The sequence below is a fragment of the Nothoprocta perdicaria genome, unplaced genomic scaffold (assembly GCF_003342845.1).
Source record: "Nothoprocta perdicaria isolate Ctin4 unplaced genomic scaffold, notPer1 scaffold_40, whole genome shotgun sequence".
Taxonomy (NCBI): Eukaryota; Metazoa; Chordata; class Aves; order Tinamiformes; family Tinamidae; genus Nothoprocta; species Nothoprocta perdicaria.
In genome coordinates this window covers 4366382-4379671 of record NW_020455644.1, presented here as the reverse complement: position 1 = coordinate 4379671, position 13290 = coordinate 4366382, and the positions used below count along the sequence as shown (strand labels likewise).

The window sequence follows — 13290 nt, the reverse complement described above, 5'->3', positions numbered from 1 at the left end:
GGAAGGAAAGGATGGAGGGAAGTCTGTACCTCCAGTTCTGTCTCTCTGCGATTGATATCGTCCGTGGACTGATTGAGTTTCTCCAGTTCCCCCTAGAAAGAAAGAAAAAGCCAAACAGACAGTGAGAAACAAGGAAGAAAAAAGCAATCTGAGAAGCTTAGCATTAAGCTAAGATTTATAAGGCAGGACCCCCTGGAAAGCTCGCAGAGGCTGAGCTTACAAATTCAGTGAAAAAAGGAAAACTCAAGGCATTTAGATCAACTATTGCCACTGGCCTTTCACGCTGCTCTGGTTATTTTTCCACCTAAGTAGAGGCTCTGAAGATTTATTTTAAGGCAGCGCATTTCCTGCCCTGGCCTATGCTTGGTTATTAAATAATAAACCCAGGGCAGGATCCTTTCTGGCTTGTCCATGGACCGAGCGCCCTTTGCAAGGGGGTAGGGGAAGGCTGCTCATCTCGCAGGAGGCGACCGGGACAAGGACTGCGGGAAGGAGGCGCCTGCCCTGGATTTTGGCAAACCATTTTACAAGGAGCGAGTCCACAGGACCCCACGCGACCACATGCATTCGGGCAGCCTTCGTGCCAACGCTTTGCTCTCCCAATGGCAAAAGCCAAGGGGTTGAATCCCTTAAATAAATATTTACCAGAGGTGGTGCTGGCATGAGGGAGCTGTTGTAGAAAACAGCGCTTGTCCTTAATGGCTTTCTAACCACAAAAAGCAACAACCCCGGGGAGCGGAGGCCAATATCGCTATTTAACCCAGACGCGATGCTACGACGGCGGCAGGAATCGTCCCTAAGTGAACTGGTATTTAATTTGCAACCAGCGTTGCAGGATCTGCCTTGGAGGTTTCCCATCCCGATACCAACACTGCAAGCTGGCTGTCGTTCCAGCTACTTCCCATCAGATTACAACAGTTACCACCAAAAAGGAACGAATTCCAACCCCTCTTCGCCCCTGGGGAGAGATTTCATTCCCAGCTTCTGGGATTTTGGGGATAAATGTTTATGCTCCCGTTGTCCAAAGCTTGTACAGAAATTGCCCAGTTGCTTTTCGCCATAAGGGTAAGGAAGTCCTGACTCTAGTGAGTGCAGAAAGAATATTTTGGGGCCAAAATTTCTGGCCAAGCCAACAAGACCCCACATTTTTCTCAAGGCACGTGCAGGCTGGGCAGGGGGCAGCGCCTCGTGACCAGCAGCAGCCGAGGCCAAAACCAGACCCACGGATCCGGCCCGCTGGAATCGGGACTGCACGGGGGGCGAGGGCCTCCACGGCCAGGCAGAGTTTGGGGGGATTTGCCCCCCAAAAGCAGGATGGGGAGCAGAGGGGGATTTCGGCACAGAGGGCCCTGCGGCAACGTCCACACATGCTTATGGTGCCCAGGCAAGAGCCGTCAATCTGCAGACACCTATATATATATATATATACACACATATATAGGTGCAGACAACCCTCTATCTATCATCTACCTACCTATCTATCTATCTATATATATATAGGTGCAGACACCCATAAATATGGTTAATTTGGGGAGCGGGAAAGACAGAGCACACTGAGCACAATAATAATAACCAAATAAAGGTCAAAGCATGATATGGGGGTGGAAAAGCTTTGTCTGAAGCCCAGGGCAGAACAAGGAGCACTTCCAGGGCACTGACAGCAGGCAAACACCACCTTCCATTGCAGCGCCTTTTCCTTTCATTTTTTTCTTCTTTAATTTAATTAAATGCTTGTTTCTCCTCCCGCCACCACCGCTGAAATCCCCAGCGTCAGCCCCGTTTCACCAACAAGGTCGCGCCGTCACGGCCCGAAAGAAAAATAACATAAAAAGCTGGGGAAAAACGGGGGGAAAGAAGGAAGGCGCCGCCGGGAGGGCCGGCAACATCCTCGGGGGGCAGCGGGTAACAAAGGGCCGCAGGGCGGGCGAGACGCGGGCGCTGCGGCCGCCGCCGGAGGCATTTAAATATATGCGTTGGTATTAGCGGTATCTATAGGAATTTGGAATTTAAAAATGGAAATATATATAATTTTTTTTTAATTAAGGCACCCCCTCCCCCCGCTCACCTGGATGCGGGGATCCACCTCCTCCTCCTCGGGGCGCGGAGCCTCCTCGGCGGCGCGGCCCCGCCGTCCCGCCGCCTCCATGGCGGTCCCGGTCCCAATCCCGATCCCAATCCCAATCCCGAATCCGAGAGCCCCGAGCGCGCGCCCTGAGCCCGCGCCCGCCGCTGCCGCGGGCCCGCCGCGCCGCCCGGCCACGCCCCCTCCCCGGCCACGCCCCCTCTCTCCAGCCACCACGCCCCCGCCCAGGCCACGCCCCCTCCGTCTGATAGCCGCATCCCTCCCTGCTAGCCACGCCCCTTCTCCCTATTAGCCACGCCCTCTCCTCGCTCCTTTCCCTGCTTTTTAATTTTCTTTTTATTGTCATTATTATCTTAATTTTGACCCTTGTTCTACATAAAATAATATAAATATAAAATAATAACCAGTAAAATATTTTTTCTTGATTGTACTATTATTTATTTATTAAATTAATTGATTGATAATAATTACAGTAATGATAATATACACTTGAAGCGGCTTCAAGAGATATTTGAAGCAAAAGAGAAAGAAGAAGCATTCAGAGCACATGATGAAATGTTCTTTTTAGTTTTCGGCTCAGCTCTTTCTGTTCCCCAAGAAGCAGTTTTGCCTGGAACTGCTGTCACGTGCCGAGGGAAGCGGAGCCCCAGGGGCATCCCGGGAAGGGAGACTTCGTGTTCCGCTCCGCTCGGTCTGGCACAAGGAGCAAACGGCAGATGATGCCATTTGGGTACTGCCCTCACCAAGCTGTGAGTCATCTCGTCGCCCCAAATGTCTATAAACAGCCAGAAACCCCCAGCAGAAAATGCAACTCGGCTGCTCCGACCGTCCTGCCTCCCACACGCGCAGGAAGCGGCCGATCGAAGCCGGCCCAAAGCCCCGACCGAGACAGCCTGGACTTTCTGTTGTGTCAATATCTCAACCCCCTGGTTTCAAAGCATTTAATATTTGAATATCAAGCGCTGTGCAATTAAGGATGAAACAGCTGCTAGGGAAGCGGCACGGAGAAGCATTTCCCCCTCCATTTCTAGAGGGTATTTTGTAGATCAGGTGTTACCTCTTCTGAGTGTCTACTGGGGAACTAAAAGCGGCATTTTAAATAAAATTGTGTGGGAAGATGTATGTGTTAGTGATCAGCATGTAGCCACTTGGGGACATGTACTAATCACATTAGTAAATTCAGGGAGGAAAAATTGAAGGGAAATGGATAGTGTAATTTTACATATATTTCATAAATTAGGTTTTAAATGCTTTTTAGGGAAGAGTTTTTTTGGTATGCTTTTAAATCTAGTCTTGCACTTAAATTTCTGCTCACACTTGCCCTGAAAGCTTGTTTCCACACAAGCCCTGGAAGCAAGAAAATGGAATGCAAATCCAAGCTGCATCTCCTTCCTTCAAAACAAGTTCTGCTGTCTCCAATTTTTGTTTTTGTTGTTGTTGGTGGTGGGGTGTTCTTTTTGTTGTTGGGTTTTTTTTTTTTTTTTTTTTTTGACCATATTGAGCAGAGCTTTGGGATTAATTAGCACAAATTTGATTACTGAAAACATATTTGCAGCTTGTGGAAAACTTGGTGGTAAAAAACAGCCGAGAGACAGCTTTCCTTAGGAATCCTGCATCTCTTTTTCCCAAGGGAAGAGGAAAAACGCTTCTTCTGTGGAAATGCTTCTTCTCTTGTTGTGGTGCTAGAGTACTCCCAGCTAGCCCCAAATATTCAAATACTATTACTGTTCTGTTTTAAATAACTACCATTAAATCAACACAGAGGTATAAACAGCCCAACCTTAAGAAAACAGTATGCACCAAATATGCTTCCATAAACACATTTGCAGGATCAAAATCCTCTGAGTAGTTTCTATAACTGAAGTAATCCCACCGGCCACGTGAGCTCACTGTCTTTTGTGATATTACACCAAAACCTAGTTCCAACCAGGGAGCTTTTCACTCAAAGGTAAAGTCACCATCTCGCTATCTTCCAAGGTGCAGCGAAGACATCGCTCCGTCACCATCCAAACCCCATTTGCTCTCCTGCATTTCAGAAATACATTGAGCGTGTTCCAATCATCTGTGAACACTAAAGTGGCTCTTATCCACATCCACGGTATGTTTGAAGATCTGATCCTCCCTGAGTTAGCCCCAGTGACAAGCGGCTAGGCACATAATTGGGTTTGAAGACATATATTCATGGTGATTTTAAATAACCTGCATGCACGATCCACATGTGAGGTATTAAACTCCTAGAAGGGGTTGGCATGAAAACTTCCTCTTGCTTATTTCTCAAGTAAATTTTCCCACGTCTGTACTCAGAAATATTGCATCGCATTTGTGTCCTGAATTTAAGAAGTGCCAAATATCAATTTTTTTTTTTAATCCCACTCTATACGATGTCATCATTTTATGCACTTGCATGCAAACAGTGCACACAAAGACACATTAACCAGCCTCAGGACTGTGGTACAAACAACACTGGGCTTCCCCACCTACAAGGAACGTGCTTCCAACAAGGAATACCCCACCTACAAGGAATGTATAAAGAAATGCTTCCCAAAACACCCTTTAATTTAACTTATTTTTTAACAAGCACCCTTTAAAGGTGATTAAAGATAGCCTCCAGGCTTCACAGGGCTACAAAGAAAGGAGCTTCAGTTAAGGAGGTTAACATTCTATTTTCTAACCACACTAATCTTAATATCTTTTTCAAAAACTAAATAAGAACATTATTAGCTAAATTACCTGCTTGGCCAATTTCTACTGGGTATACATTTGTGTATCCCATGAGCTACTTCTCCTACTATTCTGAAAATTAGTACCTATGCTTTATACAATACATAGGATAACGTATATTTTTGCATATACATATGTATAATATATTCAAAAGTAGTGCAGTGCATATAAATACTCTACATGCCTAACAGCTTTGCAATAGGTGACGCCTGAATGGGGGAAACCCCAAATTGCACCTTTTATAACTCCCAAATAACTCACTAGCTGGTAGTGAGTTTCCAGGCCTTTGCTTCATATTCATACTGCCCCATACCCACAGCCATTTTATTCTATCAGTAAGCATCCTCCTGGCAGGTTTTAGGGGATAACCCCCCCACCAGTCTCTTGTCACCAAAACAAACCGCTCCAGACCCCAAATGTGATGCTGGGAGCGGAATCTGGGAGGCCCGCGCGCCCTGCGGCCCTGAGGAGGTGTCGAAGCTCGGAGCACACGCAGGTGCCGTGGGCCCCGCAGTCACCTTGTGGGGCTAAAAGCACTCTCACCACAGCCTTCCCTTCTCTGTGATCTCGCTGCCAGACTGGCAGGGAGATACTCACCCATAGCTCCCTTCTAAAGCTGAGAAACGCACGTCCTTGATGCCTTGATGCCTGAGCCCAAGGGACACCTCTCATCATTGGATCCCTTTTGCCGCAGCTCTCCAGAAATGCTTCCCTTTGGTTTCCTGCACAAATCCTGCTTCTAAGAGGTGACAACTGATTAAGGAGAGAGAAGGGATCTTTAAAGCTCAAGAGGGCCCAGAAAGACGTGGAAAAAGAGAATATTTCATATGGAGCATGGGTAGACCAAGATGGTTCTAGAAAGGCAGAGAGACCCGGGGCCTCAGTATCATCACAGTCAGCTGAAATGCTAAGCGAGAAGGCAGAACCCAAGCCCACATCTAGAGAAACATGAGACAAGGCGTGACATCCCCATGGGATGGGAACTCCCGAACTGCAGAGATGGACCGGCAGCCAACAGGGAAGCACAGGCCCATTCGCAACCAAACCTCATTAGCAGGCTGTTAAGAAAGGTCTTTGCACAGTCGCTCTGCTTCCTAACCACACTTGGCTGACCCCTAAGCAGTAAGAGAAGAAATAGCATTTTTTTATATATATATCCTGCTCTTTGTTTGCTGACCAGGCCCCTCAGCGCCTGTTTACCTTGTGCCTGCACGCAGGAGTATCTACTCACAGAAAGAGCTGTCGGTTGAACAAATTTGAGTTTGATGCCTGTGAGACTCTCAGGGTCTACATTTCAAACATCTCCTTCCTTATACACATGGAAATCTGTAGCTCAATAAAAGATTCAGATTAAAACATCTGTATCACCTTTGCAAAGGTGACGTCTCCTGTAGCCAAAGAGCCTCTCCCTTCTTGCCTCCCTCACATTAATAGATTAGAATAGGAATAGATTTTCTGTCCTCTGCCTACTATTTGAGAAATTCATACTCTTCAGAGCTTCCTGTTATATAAAAATCAAGCAGTCAAGCACATTGTGTGTAGGAGTGAGGTAGAGCCTGTTTTAGCAAATAATTTGATATACCAAGCTAAGAAGCTCTGATTACGGTTGTTGCCTCTCTGTCCTTCCCCTCATGTCACAACCCAACAGTGAGTGCCACATCCACTCATCTCCCGCTGGCTTCCCAAGCCCAAGGCTGTAAATCCTGCCTGCATACAAAAGCAGGAACACTCTGAAATGTGCAAGAGCACATTCTGCCCAGAGGCAGAATTTGTTGCTAACTGTCCCCAGGAGTTTTTTTTCTTCCCTTTTCTTTCTGCCAGCCCATTTCTCATCTCCTCACATTTCCACTGCCAACATGCAGTCCTGACAGTGCTCTCTCAGAATACTTAGATGGATCTTCACCTACCCCACACCTCACCAGCCCTTCCCCACAGGTGCCTGACCTATCTAGGACTTTGCTGTTGATGCCTCTCTTGGAAGAATCTCCAGATACATAAAGTGGAGGCTGCTGGAGTTATCTGAGCATCAGGAAGAGGAACAGAGACAGAAACATGAAGCCAAAGACCAAGTTTGGCAAAAAGATGATGCAAAACTCCCCCCTGGTTTGTAACTTCTGAGGATTAAGGAATACCCCTATTGCCTCTGCAAATTGATGTGTGGCTGAGAAGCCCAAGACAACTGTACAAGAGCAAGGAAAAAAATGGATCTTCAGACCCTTGTGACACTGAGTAGTTCAGACCTTGTCAACTGAAGAGCTCTACAGACTCAAGGACAACTTTTACTGTTAACAGGTTCACTGATATCTACAGCATATGCTTTTAGTTTCCCTATTAGCAGAACCACCAGAAATTTTCATCTTCTACCAGCAGATGCAGAAAAGTTCCAGAGCTGAGCTTTAAAATTCAATAAACCAATAAAAATTACTTTCCAAGGCCAGGCTAGCTACAGTCTGTCCTCAATGGTAAAAACGAGTAATTCAACAAAGAATGCTAACAGAAGCAGCCTTGGGTGAGAGACTGAGGGAAGACCTGTACTGCTATTATTATCCCTACTTTTTAGACAAATTCAGGCAAATGAAAATATAAAGAGGTTAAATGACTGCAAAAGGGTAGTCAGATGAGATTCAATGATAGATTTCAAAGGCAGAGCACAAGAATTGCTTTTTTTGTTTGTTTCATCTTTCCTCTAAATTCTCTTTTTTTTTTTTTCTTTTTTTTTATCATTTATTCTTACTCCATTCCTCTAGTTCTGCAAAAGGCCTTTTGGGAATCTGAATTGCCTACTTGACAGCTGGGCCTTACTTAATAGTCCTAAAAAACCTCACTGAGATTTCAAAATAGAAAAAAAATGTAATTCTTGCTATGGTGATGAATTCCTTCACAAAGAGATTTTGTGTGCTTATATATAACCTATTTCACAGCACTTACCACTAGCTCTGGCTTAAGTGAAGCATTTGTAGTTAGAGATTTGCCCAAATCTCTAACTATAGATTATTTTAACTCACATGCCCTTTTTTTATTTTTTATTTTTGTCTCAGAATGATGCTTAACCTTAGGAAAGACTAGGATTTACTTCTTTTCCACTGCAGCCCAGGGAGGGGCTAGTTTTACAGCATGTGCCATGGAAATCCTGCTGAATAAGAGTGTATAGAGTCAGAAGTAGGACATTTCACCTTGGGAGTCCCTGCAAGAGCCAGCTGCTGGCCAGATTATTATTATTATTATAAAGATGCCTGGCTCACTAGCACAAGGCACCTGGATTTGACACATGACAGGGAACAACGGCCCCAGATGAGTGGGTTCAAAAGTAGCTGCCCTCCCCGTCCCCAAAGGCCAGTCACTGCTTTCATCGCTCCGCCGGCACAGAGAGGCAAGGTGACAGTCCCCTTATTCTCAGCCAGTGACCGTATCAGCGTGGCGCCTGCTTTCCAGCTCCGATGCACCAACAGGCCATTTCCCAGCTCTAAGAGGCAGGGCATATTCCAAGGGCGAGCTCCAAGGCAGCAGGAAGAGATAAGGCTGCAGCCCTGTGGAAAATCAGGCCTGAGAGGATACAGGCAAGCCTGACATTAACGTGCAGCTGGACACAGATCGCTGCAAGCTAAGGATGACATTTCTGCAGTCTGTGACATTCCTGCAAGAGCACAGTCTGCTGCATGAGGGCCAAGACTGTTCCCGATCGGTCTGGCACCCACGCTGATCTCCAGCACCAGGGACGCACAGCGGGATGCAGGGATAGGAACATCCTCCACAAGCAGACGGAGAGGAGATTGATTTTCCTAGGCAGCTTTTGCTGAGTGTGCAAGGAGAGCAAAGAGGCGCTGCCCTCGGGGGCAGCCCGTGGGTGATGGCGGGCAGGGGAGAGAACCCAGCTGCACAGCAAGGAGCTCAGGCTCATCCATGAGCAACACACAGAGCCTTAACGCTGCACAACCCCTCCGGAGGGAGGGAGCAGCATCTCCTTTGTGCTGAGGATGGGAAGCAGCAGGGGAAGGTGGTAGCCCCTGCTAATGCCAGCCTTATTACGGGAGGGGTGGTTCCACAAGTGCTGAGGAGGCTGCTCAAGAGCCAAGGAGAGTCGTATTTCTGCATAAGCACCCACTTGTGATGATAGAAAGCAGCAGGCAGCTGGGAGCTCCTGGAAGAGCACGCAGGCTCCAAAGCGGCGCTGCCGGAGGCTGCACGTCGCGGCAGCGCACATCGATTACACAGCTATCCAGCAGTGGCACAGCAGAAGCCATGTTAGCAGCTAAATAATTACCTGCTCTTTTTCACTTAGGCTCCCCTTTTATTCTGCAGCAGCTGTGTAATTACCTCGTGTTTCTGGAGGAGGAAGTGGTGCCCCGGGGGTGCTGTCGCAAGAAAGCCAAGCCTGCGTGGGGCACTTCTGCAGCAGCGGGAGATTCTCCCTAGCAAACTGCAGGGAGAAGTGAAAGGCAGAAGGTAGAAGGTAGGCACTGTAAGTTGTGAGCAACTGCAGCCTGCTTTTTAAACTAGCCTTATTTTAAATAGCTATAAGATTCATGTATTTATATACACATATATGTAGATATAGTAGTATGTATATATATATTAATTACGCACAGACACTTTCTTACACCTAAATATCAAGCAACTATCAGCTCACAGTGGCACTGAATAGAAAAGCAGTCCCTACACAGTCCCTGTAAGTAACACACAGGAAGCACCAGCCCAACCTCACGCTGCTGCATGGCTGCATCCCATCCACCTTGGGTAAAACACACTGGAAATGTTATGTGCCACTGCAGGGACATTCAGAGTCCAGTCACTGTGCTCAGCACAGACCCAGGTTATTTTTCCAGATTGGATATTTTTGCTATTTATATCTGGTTTTGCAGAACTTCTGAAGTGTTTAAGAGAGTTGCAAGTATTGCTTCCTTTTAATGCAAATTGTGAAGTGAAAGCTGCAAATTAAAGAGCTGAAATGCAAAGCTCTAGCATTGTAAGAGAAGTGGAAAACAGCAATACATCCATCTCCGCTTCCTGGAGAACAGTTCAATTATAATCATGTCCCCAAGCACGTTCTGCCTTGAATCACTGTGACATCTGCTAGGGAAATAAACACAAATCTATAACTACAGGCAGCAAATATGCTGGCGAGGCTGGAGGAGGGGGAAGGGAGATGAAGTGTCCCTTCTCACACAAGCTGGAAAAATGACAGCTTGTCACCCGCCCGAGTAAATACCAGCAGGAGCGAGAGGAGGCGGGATGGTTCTCCACCTTTCCTCCCCACCGCGGGGTTATGGAGATGCTGGCCCAGAGCAGAACGGGCTGCTGTTTACCTGATGGAGGTCTGGAGCAGAACAGGGTGGTGTTTACCCGCTGAGGGCAGCAACCACAACCGGACATGCATCCCCTCGGGCACAGTGACAACAACAGATCACAGTGCCGCTCACACGCGACCACAGAGCCCTGCTGGGCTCAAGGGAGCCCTGATGTGTCCCTGGGTGCCGTGTGGGGCTGAGAGAGCCACCAGGAGCCGGGGTGCAGCATCTGGGCTGCTTGTGATGAGCAGGGAATTGCCCACAGCCCGGACAGCGCTGGGGACGATGCTGCCCTAGGGGATGATGCTGTCCTAGGGGACAATGCTGCCCTAGGGAACAATGCTGCCATAGGGGTTTAAGTCTCATGCGGGATGCACAAGGCCTGAGCTTATCCCCATGGATAAAACAGCAATATATCCTACACCACTTTTACATGAATAGCTGCATTCACACTGGGTTACAACAGCTGCAGCTGTTCCAGATAAAACAGGATCTCTACCTAAAATACATAAATAGGCACACACAAAAAAATCAGCATTTCTTCTGCAAGAAACACATTGCAGTATCTCACTGCTGGGGCTGCAGAGCAGCTCGGCACCCTTTGGCTGTTTATTCTCCATGCATCTTCCCTGCACCCAAAAGCATGTGCTCAAGGTATCGTACAGCCTGTGATTCATATGTCGAGATTAACATAAGGATGAAAAGGGCATTGTTTCAGCTCCTGTATAAAGGCTGCACAGCCCTCTGCTCGCTCCTCCTCGTGCTTTTATGGGGAGAATTTGTTCCTAATTGGTATCCAACTGTGCGTAGTTAGATCAGTTCCTCTTCAAAAACAGTGCTGCTTTTTATCCTGGTAAGAACAGATACCGCGGATTTTGCTTATAAGATCTGATTTTCAAATTGCTATAATCAGGCTTTGATGGCAGCACTCTGCACACAGGTATGTGGCTAATGTGTTTCCTAGATTCGTGATAATTTAACTACGAAGTAAATAAATGGCTTTAAAATAAACAAAACTTTAGGAATTTGGACACTGATGAGGATGAATGCCAAATTCAGGGCTCAGAAGTCCTCTTTGGACTGTTATCAGTCCATATCCCCCTACTTCTCTGCACTCCTAAGCTTACATTTTACTAAGAAATGCACATAAAGGAAACTTTGACACTTGGACTCCAGGCCTGAATTCCTGAATTTATTTTCTTACGCAAGAGATAAACTTTAAGCCCTCAGAAGTTACATATTTACAGACTGTTTTCCCACAATAAACAATAGTTATTCTTGCACGTGGTAGGAAGACAAATTATTTCCCTCGGAAATCTGTGCTCTATAGGGTACAATGAGAAACTGCTTGGACAGGAACAGTAGGAGGTTTCTTTGTTTCTGCCCCACAGTTCACTTAGTCACCTATGGTCCTGCACAGCTTCCTGGAAGAGAGCAGATCTTCTAGCATCTCTGCTGATGGAGATGCTAGAAGATGCTGGACATACGATGGAATGTGTAGAATCCTACACATTCCAGCAATCATTAAATAAACATATTCTTGTCTCCAAACTGGAAAACAGAGAGGTTCTGACCATTGGTCTGCAGGGAACATGTGCTGGTTTTGCAAGAATATGTGCACCTCTTGGCTGTCTGGCTGATGAAAAGAATACAGCCTAAGCCTCCCATGCACCAAGTCTTCACTTTCCGTGGGATTTTCTCAGCCCGGCTGCATCACATTGAGGCTCACGATTCAATTCATGCTGTTTAGGATCAGCAGCCTCAGAGCTCACCAAGGTGGGAAGAAATGGCTAAAGGAAAGAGGTGAGTGTCACATACACTGTATATCTGCTCGTGGAGAGAACTGTGAAACTATTTGAACTCAATAGTCAGTGTAATGAGGAGACAGAGAAGGCTGTAACAGCTCATACAGGAAAAATAATCTGAATTGTCAACGTGTTCTTTAGCGCTCGATAGAAACAACGAGTAATTAAAATAAAAAACAAAGATGCATTGAATAAGGATATAAAAAGGAGTAAATAGCACGATGGAGAGTATAAAGTCATTTCCTCCAGCACATCCTCTTCGCAAGGGAGGCCTCAGCACAGCTGCAATTTGGACCAGCAGTGGCATTGCTCTTGCCAGAACATTTGCCTGTAGAGCTTGTCTTCTGTAAGTAATAAATAAGATGGGAGGGGAGGAAAGCATGGTAGATCCAGTCCAAATTTAGGTTCCACTGTTCTAAGTACCACATAAACATACAGGTAGGCTAACCTGCCCCTGACACTTGTAATTTGAAGATGATAAAAGCAGAGAAGGAGGGAAATGTATAGTACATACAAATGGCAAACTGGAGTTATATGCAGCCTGTGTTTTTTATCCTCTCCTGCAATAACAAGCAAATGGGGATCTGTTCTTGTTCTGCCAGCCTTTCTGTTGATTTTGTGATTCTCTCTACAATGAATCTGCCTGTCTTAGTCTGACTGGGGGTGAATTATGGAACATCTTGAGTGTCTCTTTTTTGTATTGAGTAAGAAAGATTCCTGGTTTGTGGAAACCTCCTCAGATCCTTTTCTCAGTCACTTGGCCCTGCTCCTCTAATGAGTATATCCATGTGAAGGGACTAAAGACTTGCTAAGTCCCAAGTTCCAATACCAGTTTCTGTCCTCCACATCTCACCCCACCCCTTAGCAAGTCACAACAGTGAGCTACTGAGCCCACGTCATCACTCAAGACCAAACAGACACAACTCAGAGCTTATCAGCACTGCTCCACGCTGATTTCTGAGGGCAGCTGAGCTGGTGGCCCAGGGGCCAGCCCCGCACTCACACAGGTCCTAGAGGCTGCAGGGCAGCGGAGCAGGAGCCGCTGTGCCCTGCAGCCCTCCTCGGCAGGGGCTGCTGGTGCCGGCAGGTCCCTCCCGCAGCGGCGGCGCTTGGGCCCTGCTCACACGCCGCGCTGTCCCGCTCCGTGTCAGACACGGTCTGTGCGGAGCCACGTTTGGCCTCCTCCGAGCCCCGTTCTGAGCTCTGGCTTTCCTGCCCTTCTCCTCTGCACTGCTACTACTGCAGTCTGCGTTTTGTACTATACCCACAGCAGTGAACACTCATTCATCCTCCATAAACTTCATATAAAAATTGTACCTGAGCTATTTCAGTTTTGTATTCCCTGATAATCTTTGTCTGCTTTGCCTTATACACCACTCAGCATATGGCCACTCAT

At 46.9% G+C, this 13290-nt stretch overlaps 1 protein-coding gene across 1 annotated transcript in view; it reads right to left on the bottom strand.

The window, feature by feature from the left end:
- The window catches only part of SH3BP5 (SH3 domain binding protein 5), a 39284-nt gene extending 37138 nt beyond the window's left edge, over positions 1-2146 (bottom strand). The window contains 2 exon segments of the mRNA XM_026045557.1: positions 30-92; positions 2066-2146. Coding sequence (XP_025901342.1) covers positions 30-92; positions 2066-2146 — 144 coding nt within the window.
- Positions 2147-13290: the final 11144 nt, after the last annotated feature.